A 12,545-nucleotide genomic window follows, 5' to 3' on the forward strand; every position below is an offset into this window, starting at 1 on the left:
AAAAAACTCCTAATACAAACTTGCTGAACATCTTAGATTAGATTACTTACAGTGTGGAAACAGGTCCTTCGGCCCAACAAGTCCACACCGACCTACCGAAGCGCAACCCCTTACCTAACACTATGGGCAATTTAGCATGGCCAATTCACCTGACCCGCACATCTTTGGACTGTGGGAGGAAACCCACGCAGACACAGGGAGAACGTGCAAACTCCACACAGTCAGTCGCCTGAAGTGGGAATTGAACCCGAGTCTCTGGTGCTGTGAGGCAGCAGTGATAACCACTGTGTCACCGTGCCGCCCACAATAGCTGCTAAAATTGTGGTGCGACAGCTGTAAGGCCAGAATGAAAGCAAATAAAGGAAAGGGGCCTAAAGGACTACAGCAGGCAGGGCACTCCCCAATTGCATTGGGAGTGCCTGCAGCCAGTGCTCAAACTCCCAGGGTGGCACCTTTGGATTGGCCAAACTCCAAGAAGAGGTTGAAGCAGCGATGGAAACACTATCTGCCATGCTGAAAAAGCATGAGCAGGAAATTCAATTGTTGGACTGAAGAGTAGAGACAGCGGAGGAGAGGGCCGTGGCATCAGAGACCTTGGCAGAGTCTTGGGAGGAAGGATCCAAACACTGGAAGAACAGGTTCGGGTTGTTCAGAAGCAAGTGGATGACCTGGAAAATAGAAATAGAAGGAAACCTTATGGCTTTTGGGTCTCCCGGAACATGAGGAAGGTGAGGGCCTCGTTGGCTTTCCTGGAGAAGTGGCCCCTGAAGTTCCTGGGGCTGGAGTTGGAGTCGGGCCTGTTGAATGTGGAGTGGACCCACTGGATCACAATGTGCAGGTCCAGGCCAGACCCGCGCCCCTGTGCAGTCCTAATGCAACTCCTGAATTATAAAGAAAAACAATGAGTGATCGAAACAGCAAGAAGACGGGGAAGAGATTCACAGGCTTTAATGTACAAAGGCTCAAGAATAATGTTTTTTCAGGACTTCTCAGGACCCCTGATTAAGGGCATTTAATGAAGTGAAGAGAAAATTAAGGGGCATGAACATTAATATTCCTTGAGGTACCCGCCCGTGTTGCATTTTGCTCATGGAGGGACGGTATATAATTTTAATTCGCAGAAAAGGCAAAGGACTTTGTGAATTCTCTGAATTAAAGAACTCGAGTTGGGGTGGGGGGTGGAGGGGGCATCGTTATGAACAATGGTATGGTTTTTTTTATTGCCCCGTTTTCCTCCTCTCTCCCCTTTTTTGTGGTTATCGGCTTTATACCTAAAGCCTTGATGTATAACTGAAATTATTTCATATATCGGTCGGTTGGCTATTATCTGAGGTGTTTTTTTTTACTGCTGTCCTTTTTGTTTTGGATTGGGGGTGGCTGTGGTTAAGATGTGTGGGGTGGTTGGGGGAATAACTGGTTTTCTTCATTTGTGAATTGCCTGGGGCTAGGGCATGGCCTTAGCTAGTGGGAGTTGGAATGGTACCAAGGATTGGGAGGCGTACCCCATAAGGGGCAAGGGGGGAGATCTCTAGTGAATTGGAGGTTATTTGGGTGTTTGCTTAAGTTAAATGTAGTGATTAGTTTTTTTAGTTGTAGTAGTTTTTACAGAAGTAGTTTTTAGACTTTATAGAGTAAAGTCTTTGTCGCTCGGCGTACCACCAATAAGCTTCCTCCGCTTGGGAAACTACGGGCTGCCCTGGATGACCATGGCTAGTGATTTGTTCAGGTGGTGCACTTGGAATGTAAAAGGGAGCCATTCTCCCATTAAAGGAAAGAAGGTGCTGTCAAGCCTTTGGAAGGAAAGGGTGGACATTGCTCTGCTGCAAGAGACGCATTTAACTGATAAGGAACATCTGAAACTGCAGCAGGGGCATATTACAGGGTAGTCTTCTCCTTTAACTCTGAGTAGAGGAGTGGCTATACTGGTAAGAAGGAACCTCCCTTTCCAGGTAACTAAGCAAATTACGGACAAAATGGACGGTTCATCATTCTTAAAGCTCTAATACATGGAGAAGGGTATGGCATCTTGAATGTGTACTGTCCCCTGGCGCACCCTCTTAAATTTCTAATTGATACAGTCACTAGATTCATGAGTCTTAGGGTGCGCTGCATGATCACAGAAGGGGGTTTTAATTGCCTCATAGATCCCAAGGTTGACAGGGTGCCAAGGGGTCCAGCAGGTACGTCCGCACAATCTAAGCAGTTGGTGGACTTACGTGAGGAGTTGGGATCAGTGGATGTGTGGAGGCATGTCCACCCTAACGGAAGAGACTTTATTTTCTATTCCAACTCACACGAGTGCCACATGCGAACTGACTTTTTTTTAATACCATCAGATTGATTGGACAGAACACTGGCATGTAAAATTGGGAATATAGCTGTCTCGGACCATGCGCCAATCAAGGGTGGCGGAACAGATTCAGGGCACTGGCGCATGGACCCATACCTGTTAAGGGATATCGAATTTGTTGAGTATGTTAAAAGAGAGTTCAGGGCCTTCTGGGATATCAACTCCGGTACGGCCAATAATCTGGCAATACTTTGAGAGGCCACTAAAGCATATTTACAAGGCCTTATCATTTCGTATTCAGTGACTAGAAGGAGGCAGAGGGAGGAGCAACAATAGATGCTGGAGGCCCAGCTGCAGATAACTGAGGAAGTATATTATAATAGGCCCTCTTTGGTCAAGCTGCAGCGGGTCACAGCCCTCTGGGCGGCTCTCAACTCATTGCACACACAGGTGCAAAAGAAGAGATCTCCTTCACTTAACAAAGACTGTTTGAATTTGGAGATAAGCCAGGTAGATACCTGGCACATCTGGCTAGGAGGAAAAAAGCTTCCCAATCTATTATGTCTGTTAGAGAGAAGGCTGGCACAGTTACCCGTAAATTGAAGAAGATCAATGTTAGATTTAGGGAATACTTTTTCCAGAGTTATATCAGTTGGAGTGAAACAAACATTGTGCAATGAGAATGCAGTCCTTTTTTGAGAACCTGGACCTCCCCAGTATAAACGCGGATCAGGCTTCCCTGTTGAATGCGCCTATGACGGGACAGGAAGTGCAGGAAGCAATAAAGTATCTCCAGGGTGGTAAAGCACTGAGGCCAGATGGATTCCCAAGTGAATTCTATAAGAAATTCATAAATGTGTTCGCGGAGCCACTTCTGGGGATGTATAGCTATTCATATACATAGGATTGTCTGCTGCCCTCTCTCAGGAAGGCTAATATTTCCATCATTCCCTCATTCGGGAATGACCCCAAAGGATATGCTTCATACAGACCAATTTCACTGTTGAATGTAAATTTTTAAATTTTATCCAAGATGTTGGCCCTGAGGTTGGAAAAGGTGTTGCCCATATTGTAAAATATTATCAGACTGGTTTTGTTAAGGACCGTAGTTCCTCCAATGATATCAGGAGAGTACTGAACATAGTGCAGGTATGCCAGCAAAAATTGATCCCGAGTTTGGAGTTCTCCCTAGATGCAGAAAAGGCGTTTGACCGGATAGAATGGCTGTACCTGTTTGGGATCCGACAGCACTTTGGTATGGGGGGAACCTTTGCTAGATGGGTGGCGGTATTATATCATGATCCAAAGGTGGCAGTCATCATAAGCGGCACTAAGTCAGATAACTTTAATATTGGGAGAGGTAGTCAGCACGGGTGTCCTCTTTCACCGCTGGCAATTGAGCTGTTAGCTGAAGCTGTCAGGAGGGATCCTGAAATAGTGGCGCCAAGGGTGGGAATGGGGGAGCATAAGATCACCCTATATGCTGATGATGTCCTTTTGTTCTTTGCCAATCTGGAGAAGTCCATTCCTCGATTGATTCAAACAATTAATTTATTTGGCGTTTTTCGGGCTACGGGATCAACTTTACGAAATCGGAAGCCATGCCAGTGGGGGATTAGTGGAGGTGCCTGATCTGAAGGATGGAATGCAGTTCCGTTTAGATGGTCATCAAAAGGTTTTTTTTGTATTTGGGAATTTTTATTACCTCTGCCTTCCACCAGCTATAAAAAGCTAACTATGTACAACTATCAGAGAGGATAAAACAGGATTTGCAGCAGTGGGAGGGATTACCATTATCATGGTTAGGCCGAATAGTCCTGATTAAAATGAATGTTCTTCCTTGCCTGTTGTACTCCGTGAGAATGCTCCTATTGTTGCTACCCAGCCAAGTGTTATGGAGGCTCAATCGTTGGCTAGATTCTTTTATTTGGTAACCCTTAATTAAATTTACCAAATTGCAGCTTTCACAGGGTGAGGGAGGGGTGATCTTCTGGACATGAAGAGATAGCAAATAAGTGCCCTGTTAGCATATGTTGGTGACTGGGTATGGACGATTTGGAGTCAATTTGGCTTGACGTTGAAGTTTCGCAGTCAAGATGTCCCCTGGTTAATCTATTATTTAAGGATAAGATGAAATCCATGACTGAGCAATGTAAGAATCCGATCATTTTAAATACTGTGAAAGCCTGGAAGATAATGAGGCAAGACGAGGGCAATTGGCTTAAGACCTCACCGTTTACCCCGTTGGTGGGAGCCCAAGGATTTAAACCTGGAGCAATGGACTCCGGCTTTAAGTTATGGGAGAATAAGGGAATCTCTTGTCTGGGAGATTTATTCAAGGGGGAGGTCTTGATATAATTTAACCAGCTAAGTCAGAAATATGGATTGTCGAATAGGGACCTTTTCTGTATTTTCAGATAAGCAATTACATACAGAGGAAAACCACGCTCCTGGCTCAGTTTACAAGTCAGACAAGCGCTCTTTCAGTTAGTACTTTGTATCATTTATAGAAAAGACGTGCCTTAGGGGACATGGAAAGACTGTAGGACGTGGAATCAAGAGCTAGGAGAGGATATCTCATTGGAGGTATATGGTAAGACATATGGGAAAATGTGAGGAAAATTTCAGTTTGTAATAGAGTGCAGGCCATGCAATTGAAGATTTTACACAGGGTTCATATGGTGCCAGAGAGGCTAGCTAAGTTTAAGAGAGGAACATCACCAGGTGTCCCAAATGTAACATTAGTGTAGGCACTCTCACACACTGCTACTGGTCATGTTGTAAGATCCAGAGATATTGAGTGCTATTGTAAGGGGCTGAAGCACATCCTGGAGATTGAAGTTAAAGTGGATCTGGTATTTCTTCTTCTGGGTTTGCCAAATTTGTCCTCTCTGAGGGAACATGGGAAGAGATTGTGTAACATTCTTACCCATTGTGTGAGGAAGAATATTTTAATGAATTGGACGTTGGAAAAATCCCCAGGTCTTATGGTGTGGCATAGGCAGGTGATGGAGTATCTCCCCCAAGATTACCTCACAAATATGGTGCACCAAAAAATGGAGCAGTTTTATAAGACATGGCAGCCCTTTTTAAATTATATTGATGCAGACTTATCAGCAAGATTAATTAGGGCTGTGGTATAGCCATGGGAATCAATCTGGGCGCTCGTGGGGCCCTCGGAGGGGGAGGTTGGGGGAAAAGAATATGGGTACAATGACTGATGCTCCCAGGGATGGGAGCTTCAGTGGAGGTGTAGTGAATAAAATAGAATAATGTAGTGAGATATAATTTAAGTTAATTTGAATTCAGTTTATTTTTAATTTAATTTGTAGTTTAGTTTAAGTAGATTCATTTGTTCTGATAGAATAGTAGGTAGTTCATTACTAATAGTATCGTAATATGACATTCTTGTACTGCCTCTACTCGCCTGAAAACAGAAGCTACTCAAACTAACTGGAAATTCAGTAGAAAATCTGAAAATTCTTCCTTTAGCCCTATTTTCTGACTTTGCCTAAACTAACGTGTAAATTCACTGTCTCTATTGCATTTATCATTCCATCTGAACACATCAAAACTAAACTGCTTTCTACTAATTTCCCTTTAAAATTTAATTCCTGCATTCAGTTTAAGGTAATTGAAAATGTCATAGACAAATTAAAGTAAAATGGAACATTTAAAAATGTTAGAACAAAATGTTGGTTGCATCAGGATGAATATACAACTTAGAAGGAGTGGCACGCCATTTGGGCCCACAAGCCTGCCCAACTAATTGCTAAGATTGTTGATTGTTTGTGGCTGAAAATGTGTTGCTGGAAAAGCGCAGCAGGTCAGGCCTTCTTCAGGAATCTTCATGCCTGAAACATCGACTCTCCTGCTCCTTGGATGCTGCCTGACCTGCTGCGCTTTTCCAGCAACACATTTTCAGCTCTGATCTCCAGCATCTGCAGTCCTCACTTTCTCCTAGATTGTTTGTGGCCTCAAACTTCACTTTCCTGGCTACCCCTTAACTAGTCAAGATTCTCTCAACCTCTGTCTTCAACATATTCAATTACACTGCCTCCACCACTCTCTAAGGAAGATAATTCTGCATTCTCTTAATCTTTCACGCCTTGCTCATTCAAGGGGAAACATTCTTTTAGCATCCATCCTGTCAAGTTCTCTCAGGATCTCGCATGGTTCAATGAGGTAATCTCATTGTTTGAAATGCCAATGGACATTGGCCCTATCTGTTCAACATTTTCTCCTCAGAGTCCCCATCCCAGGAATCAGTCCAGAAAACCTTTTCTAAACAATGTCTAATGCAATAATATCCTCTCTTAAATAAGGAGACAAGACTGTACATTGTACTGTAGGTGTGATCTGACAATTACCTTGTGCTATGTATAAAATACCACTTTTTATATTCTATTTCTCTTACAAAAAACAGCATTCCATTTACCTTCCTAATCATTTACTGTGCTTGCAATACATTTCTTTGTGATTCATGTACCAGGACACTCAGATCTGTACGTATCTCTAATGTGCAATCTCTATCCATTTAAATAATATTCCACTATTCTATTCTCCCTATCAAAGTAAACAAATTTACATTTTCCCACATTATACTTCATCTGCCAAATGTTTGCACACTCACTTAACTAACCTAACTAAAAGCCTATTAAAATGTCTTCTATCTTCTTCACAACTTACTTCCTTATATTTGTGCTGTTAACAAATTTAGAAACTATGCATTCAGTCCCTTATCAAATCAGTGATATATATTCTTGACTGTGAAGTCAGCAAGAGTAAATTTCAATGGCAGTGTGGCTGTTAAACAGACTGTCATGAGCAGACTTTTATAGATATCACTCGTCCAATACTGCTCACTTTGTGTGTTCATGTTAAAATTGAATTTTAACCTAGGTCTTAAGTAATATATACACAATTACCTGGAGGAAAGATTTTAACATATTCAAAACCTATTCATTAACAGAGATAAAATTAGGCAAATAAAAACTGTAATTTAACTGTAATTTAAATTCTGTAGCATTTAATTTTGTTGGAAAAATTCAAATATGTATCTTTCTTTGTTGAATACCATTTCTGTAGTATGGTTCTGTTTGAAGTGGACAATTGATCTATTATCACATATAAAATATAAAGGAAATCTTTCATTTTTTGTCAAATGTAATTTATTCAATTCAACTTGTTCATTCTTACTAGATGAACTATTCAAAACTCATTTATTGTGGCTTGCTTAAAACTACTCGAAAGATTTTTCTTATCTTTTCAGTGCTGGAGATGAAACTGGTGTCTAAATATGCAACTTTATTCAGTGTCACTAACATGTTCCAATTTAGTTATGTTTCTTCAGTTTAGTCTGTGGGTATATGTTTAGTTTGTTTTCTGCAAATTGTAATCTTGTTTCATTTACATGTTAAGGTGCATTTAGAAATGGAATTGCAGAAGGTGAAGTTGATGCATCGATCGGAAAAATTGAGGCCCTTCGACTATTTGTTCTTTCCGAGTCCCCTGTTTGGGTTTTACTGAGTGAGGTAATATTTCAGAAAGGACACAGCATCCTAAATTATTTTTTTCTTATAGAATTGCTTTAGGTTTCTGAATCCCAGGTCTTGCACACCTGACAGCACATCTTCAAAATAAAGTGTCCAAGCTAACCTTGTTCCAGCAGTAATGGAGACCAACTTTTCCATTGGTGTCTAGATTTGCCGACAGCGCTATCTCCACAATGAGTTAGTTTACTCTGTGGTGATCAAGGATAGACTTAATTGACAGATTTACAAGATATGAACCAAATAGGTTCTTCAACCTACCTGTGTTACAGCACCAAGTATTGGTCTAGTCTTGACTCAGAGCACCTTAATTTCATGTTAGTACTGTTCTTGAGGGAATATAGGTAGCCCACTTCTAGGATGGGAAGAAAATTCCTTATTGCACCGAAAAGCATCAAAGCATCCAATGTGGTGCCATGCAACACTTAAGAGTGAATCTTCTTCAGGGCATTGGGCCTTCAATTTTTAAAAAATCTCTAATGAAGATATTGCAGTTTTCATTTGGCAAAGAATTCCCCAGTTTTGTGAACCAACAGGAGAAGATCCACAAATGAAAAAAAACAGTTTTCATAGTAATTGGCAATATTTGCCCCATGCCCTCACTAGGGAATGCATTCTGAAATTTGTTCTGAATTCCATTTGCTAGCAGAATGCCCTGACTCTCTCTATAAAAGAAAACAGTGCCAGTGCACAAACACCAGACAGAACCCCAGAAATTTCTACAACTGTAGGAGATGTAAGGATGGTATATTCAGATTGCAAGAAGAGTCATGATCCTAAATAATAAAAAGTTGCCACACTTGTTATCAGTGAAATGAGATATATGCAAGGTGAAGACATCTTTATGAAGGAGTAACAGAATCATCTCCAAATGAAGCTTTGGTAATTATGCAGAAAAACATAATGCTGGCAAATGTCCAGATTGAGAATAATGTCAAAGCAATAATGATAGGATAGATGTGAAAGTAAGCTTATACCTTAGCTCAAGATCACTCAGGAGCTGTGAAACACTTTTTTTATGGCAGCTAACAGTTATCAGATGTTGTTTTGTGAGGGGAATACAAACTTCTCAAGTATCTGACAGTAAAGCGGCTCTGCCCGTATGAAGATGCAGGTCGTGGGAAACAGCTGGAGACCACCTACTGTGCAGGTGCAGCTTGAAAGCTTTCCAATCCTATCTTATCTTCCTCTTTCTTTCTTCTGAAAATGGAGGAATGGGAGTAGACCTGATAGTGGATTCATTTAATTTATAATTGGAATATAATAGAAGATTTAAAAAAGAGGTACTGTCAAATTCAGAAACATTCAACCTTACTTTGTAAATGTTATTTGCAGACTTGGGAGCTTGAAATGAAAGGAAATATATTACTGCGAGATCATTTCTATTCAATTTAAAGTCCTGGTAATTTAGTGTACTTCTAGTGAGCTCAATACCAAGTTTTCAGACTTTCTAAACAAATAGTTTCCCCTCTGCCATTTATAATGTATTACTGCATTGTATGTGGCATGGTTTGCTAAGTAAAATAGGAGGCAAGGGAAGAGAGTGGTAGCATTTCAATCCAGATCAATTGATAGGAACATTGACAGTCTGTAAAATAAATGCTACCTGTTCATTACAATAATTTGTGCATGCAGCCAATGCGGCACATTCGTTGACTTCTTACTCAGCAGGGGGAGTAAGGTAATCAGCAGTTCTTAAAGGGGAGATGAATTGCTGTGATACCTATCATTGAAATGGTTGAACATGGTGGAGAGAAGTCATCAAGTGTCTATAATGCTGCAGTAGAGATCATGGTGTAGGCAGTGGAGAGGAGAGTATACATTCATGATCCCCCAGGGGTCAGGAAACTTTTTTGTTTGCTGATGAGGTGAAAGGAGATCACTGAAGGGCTCACTACCAGGAATACAACACCCACATTTGGCATACAATGCTGCAAAAAGTTTTAGTTAAATCATTAAGTTTTCAGGATAAGAACATTGTTCAAATTCTTTCTTGTTACAACTGCACCACTCAACTGCATCCTGGTTAGTGTGCCTCTGCACCAAGCAAAGTTAACTCATGGCATTCAATGAGTTGGAGTTATGCATAATGTTAAGTGTGTTCTGCATGCAACATATACTCATCGACAAAATTATCCAGGTGCTTTGAATTCTGTCAGCAATGTAAATCCTAAACCAATTGCAAATGCTACCTCCTACATTAAAATGGTGAAGTTCGGACTTTTACTCCATATGCATGTATCGACTCTGACAATTTTGGTTCTTAGTGGGTTAAATTTCTGACTCAAATTCTTTAAATGGTAAGAGGTGAACAGAGTATGGATTTTCAGTAAAATTCACAAAATGCATTTTAACAATGTCTACAATGTTTTTGCAGATATTTATTAAGCCAGCTGCATAAATGCAAGCAAGAAATTCGGCTTCCCAGCAAAAGTGCAACTATTTCTAGTGCCTCTTCAATAAGGTTTGCCTGTTGGATTTCTTCAACAACGACACCACCTAGTGTGGTAAAATAAAAAGAACAATTGTTGAAAATCAACAAGGGACAGAGCTAATGTAAAAGATCACAGTGATGGAAAACTGCAGATGTGCAAACGTTTGAATAATCTTTGAGCAAAACAATTTAACTGTTTATTTATATAATAATTACATTTTTTTTACTGTCATCATGAAAATGAATAACAAAATGCCATTTTAATGAAAACTTCAGTGAAGTTGAATTATGGTGTTTATAAATACATACTTTGTGTAGAAACAAAATGTATGCTTGGTAACTTTATGTAATTGGTCCTAGGATAAATTATTTAAAATTACATCACATTAAGTCAATATGATAATGATCTCTTCTAATCACAAGCTAGACTTTATTTGTTGGGAGGGAGAAATTTTTTTTATATAAGTTTGGTTTAGCTCCTCCTTTCACAATGCTCTTTTCAACAAAGACAGTAACATGATTTGGATTGTAGCCCTTCGCAATGACATTCTATGTGCTGACAAGGTGTTCCTTGTCTTTTATAACTTCCAGAAATAAAGCATTCCACTGTTACATAAAACTTTGTTTTAAATTAAACTACCAAAGAATTCACAAAAAAAAAACACACTCATGAAGTTTGTTGTTTAAATGTTACTTAAAGCTAGGATCCATACTTGATACAGAAGTTCTACAGGTTTCAGTTAAGCAAAAAAAAGCTACTGAAGGTAGAGGACCTGAAACTCTGAGACTTCCGCCAAGAGAACTTCAGACCAAATAGTCCTGATATTCTAATCAAGGTCAGAAGTCCTACTCCTGTCCTTGATCACATTACAAATTACCCACTTAACTTGAGATTACTTCTGCACTGGAGATTCCCAGACAGGGACTTTCTGTTACGAACTAATACCAGAATCCATTGAATCCAGGAGAAAAGAAAATCTTTGTAGAAACCACTCCCTCTTTTGCAATGTTCAGTGTGACGTGTTTTGTCATTTAAATGTACATTGAAAAGTGAGGCCACTAGCTCACTCCTGACCTCTCATCACCCTTCTCCTAATCTTGTGCTGCTCAATGCAAGACTTCTCACTGCCCCTTTCACTAGTCTTCTCAAGACTGTTCAAGGTTGTTCACCAGCTTGCTTTCTGTCCCTCTAATCTTGTTGCCACCTGTCCTGACTCCTTACTGCCTCACTTGGCACTCCTCTCCCAAGCCCTCATTTACCATACAAAGAGTTGCAAGGGGTTGGGGACAGGTGACAGTCTTGAACTGGTAGAAGTTTGGGTCTCAGCAGAGGTGAGGTTGAGTGTAGGTTGTGAACAGGAACACTACAATGACTGCACTGTTGGGAGAAACTATACGTACTAGTGGGTTGAATTAAAGTTCCTGCGTCATGGCAGGAGTTAAGTGGTTAACCTTTTCAATACTGTAAAAGGTCTGGCAATTAATTACATTCAAGCTATCTTGTTGCTACAGCAACATTTTTTTCGTCTAAAATTCTATTTGGCTTGGATTTTATTAATATATGGAATACTGCTTTTTAATGCCATTTATCTTTTCTTTTCCTTTACAAGTTAGTCATAATCATACCATTATTTTTTGTTTAAGGTTATTATACCATTATGCTGTCAGAAAACGATGGCAGGGCATTTGGCTTAAACTTTGCAATAGCACTTTGTCATTGAAACATAGGCATGAGCTTCAAGACTTGCAACATAAATTCCTTCTGTATGCTTTCTCTGAGATGAGCATATAACATTTTACAGCCTTTCAAAGGATCAATTAAACATGTATAGTGAGGAAGAAAGCATGAAATTCACAATTAGAATTTCTTTGTGAGTACTCAACTTGTTGGTTTTTAAAAATATCTTTCACAAATACCCATTAATTTTGTATAGCAGCTGTTGATCTTCAGTTTGGTTATAAATGGTTAAATTTTAGTTTGTAACAAAACAGTTATTTGAGCGCATGATGGCAGTGGTAACATTATTGTCATCAGACAATGCATAAAGTCTTGAGGATATATTTTGGTCTCTAGATTAAGTAAAAGCAAAATTGCTCTAACAAACTTTAATTGGTTCATGTTGATTCACTAAAAGTGTGCTTTACATTTAAACAAAGCAACAATGTGTTCCATAGTCTGGAAGGTATAATATTGAAGTCAATAGTAAATCTGCCTATTTAGCAGTAGCAATTTATCAAACTGTCAACCAAAATATATGGCTGAATTCTC

The 12,545-nt window shown here is 39.8% G+C and overlaps 1 protein-coding gene across 1 annotated transcript in view; it reads left to right on the forward strand.

Annotated features, from left to right (window-relative positions):
* LOC132833376 (alpha-1,3-mannosyl-glycoprotein 4-beta-N-acetylglucosaminyltransferase B-like) overlaps window positions 1-10,895 on the forward strand; it is a 244,518-nt gene extending 233,623 nt beyond the window's left edge. The window contains exons 14-15 of the mRNA XM_060851600.1: window positions 7,712-7,824; window positions 10,220-10,895. Coding sequence (XP_060707583.1) covers window positions 7,712-7,824; window positions 10,220-10,243 — 137 coding nt within the window. The 3' untranslated portion in view covers window positions 10,244-10,895. The remainder of the gene's footprint in view (window positions 1-7,711; window positions 7,825-10,219) is intronic.
* The last annotated feature ends 1,650 nt before the right edge of the window (window positions 10,896-12,545 follow it).

Source organism: Hemiscyllium ocellatum, chromosome 36 (assembly GCF_020745735.1).
Source record: "Hemiscyllium ocellatum isolate sHemOce1 chromosome 36, sHemOce1.pat.X.cur, whole genome shotgun sequence".
Lineage (NCBI taxonomy): Eukaryota > Metazoa > Chordata > Chondrichthyes > Orectolobiformes > Hemiscylliidae > Hemiscyllium > Hemiscyllium ocellatum.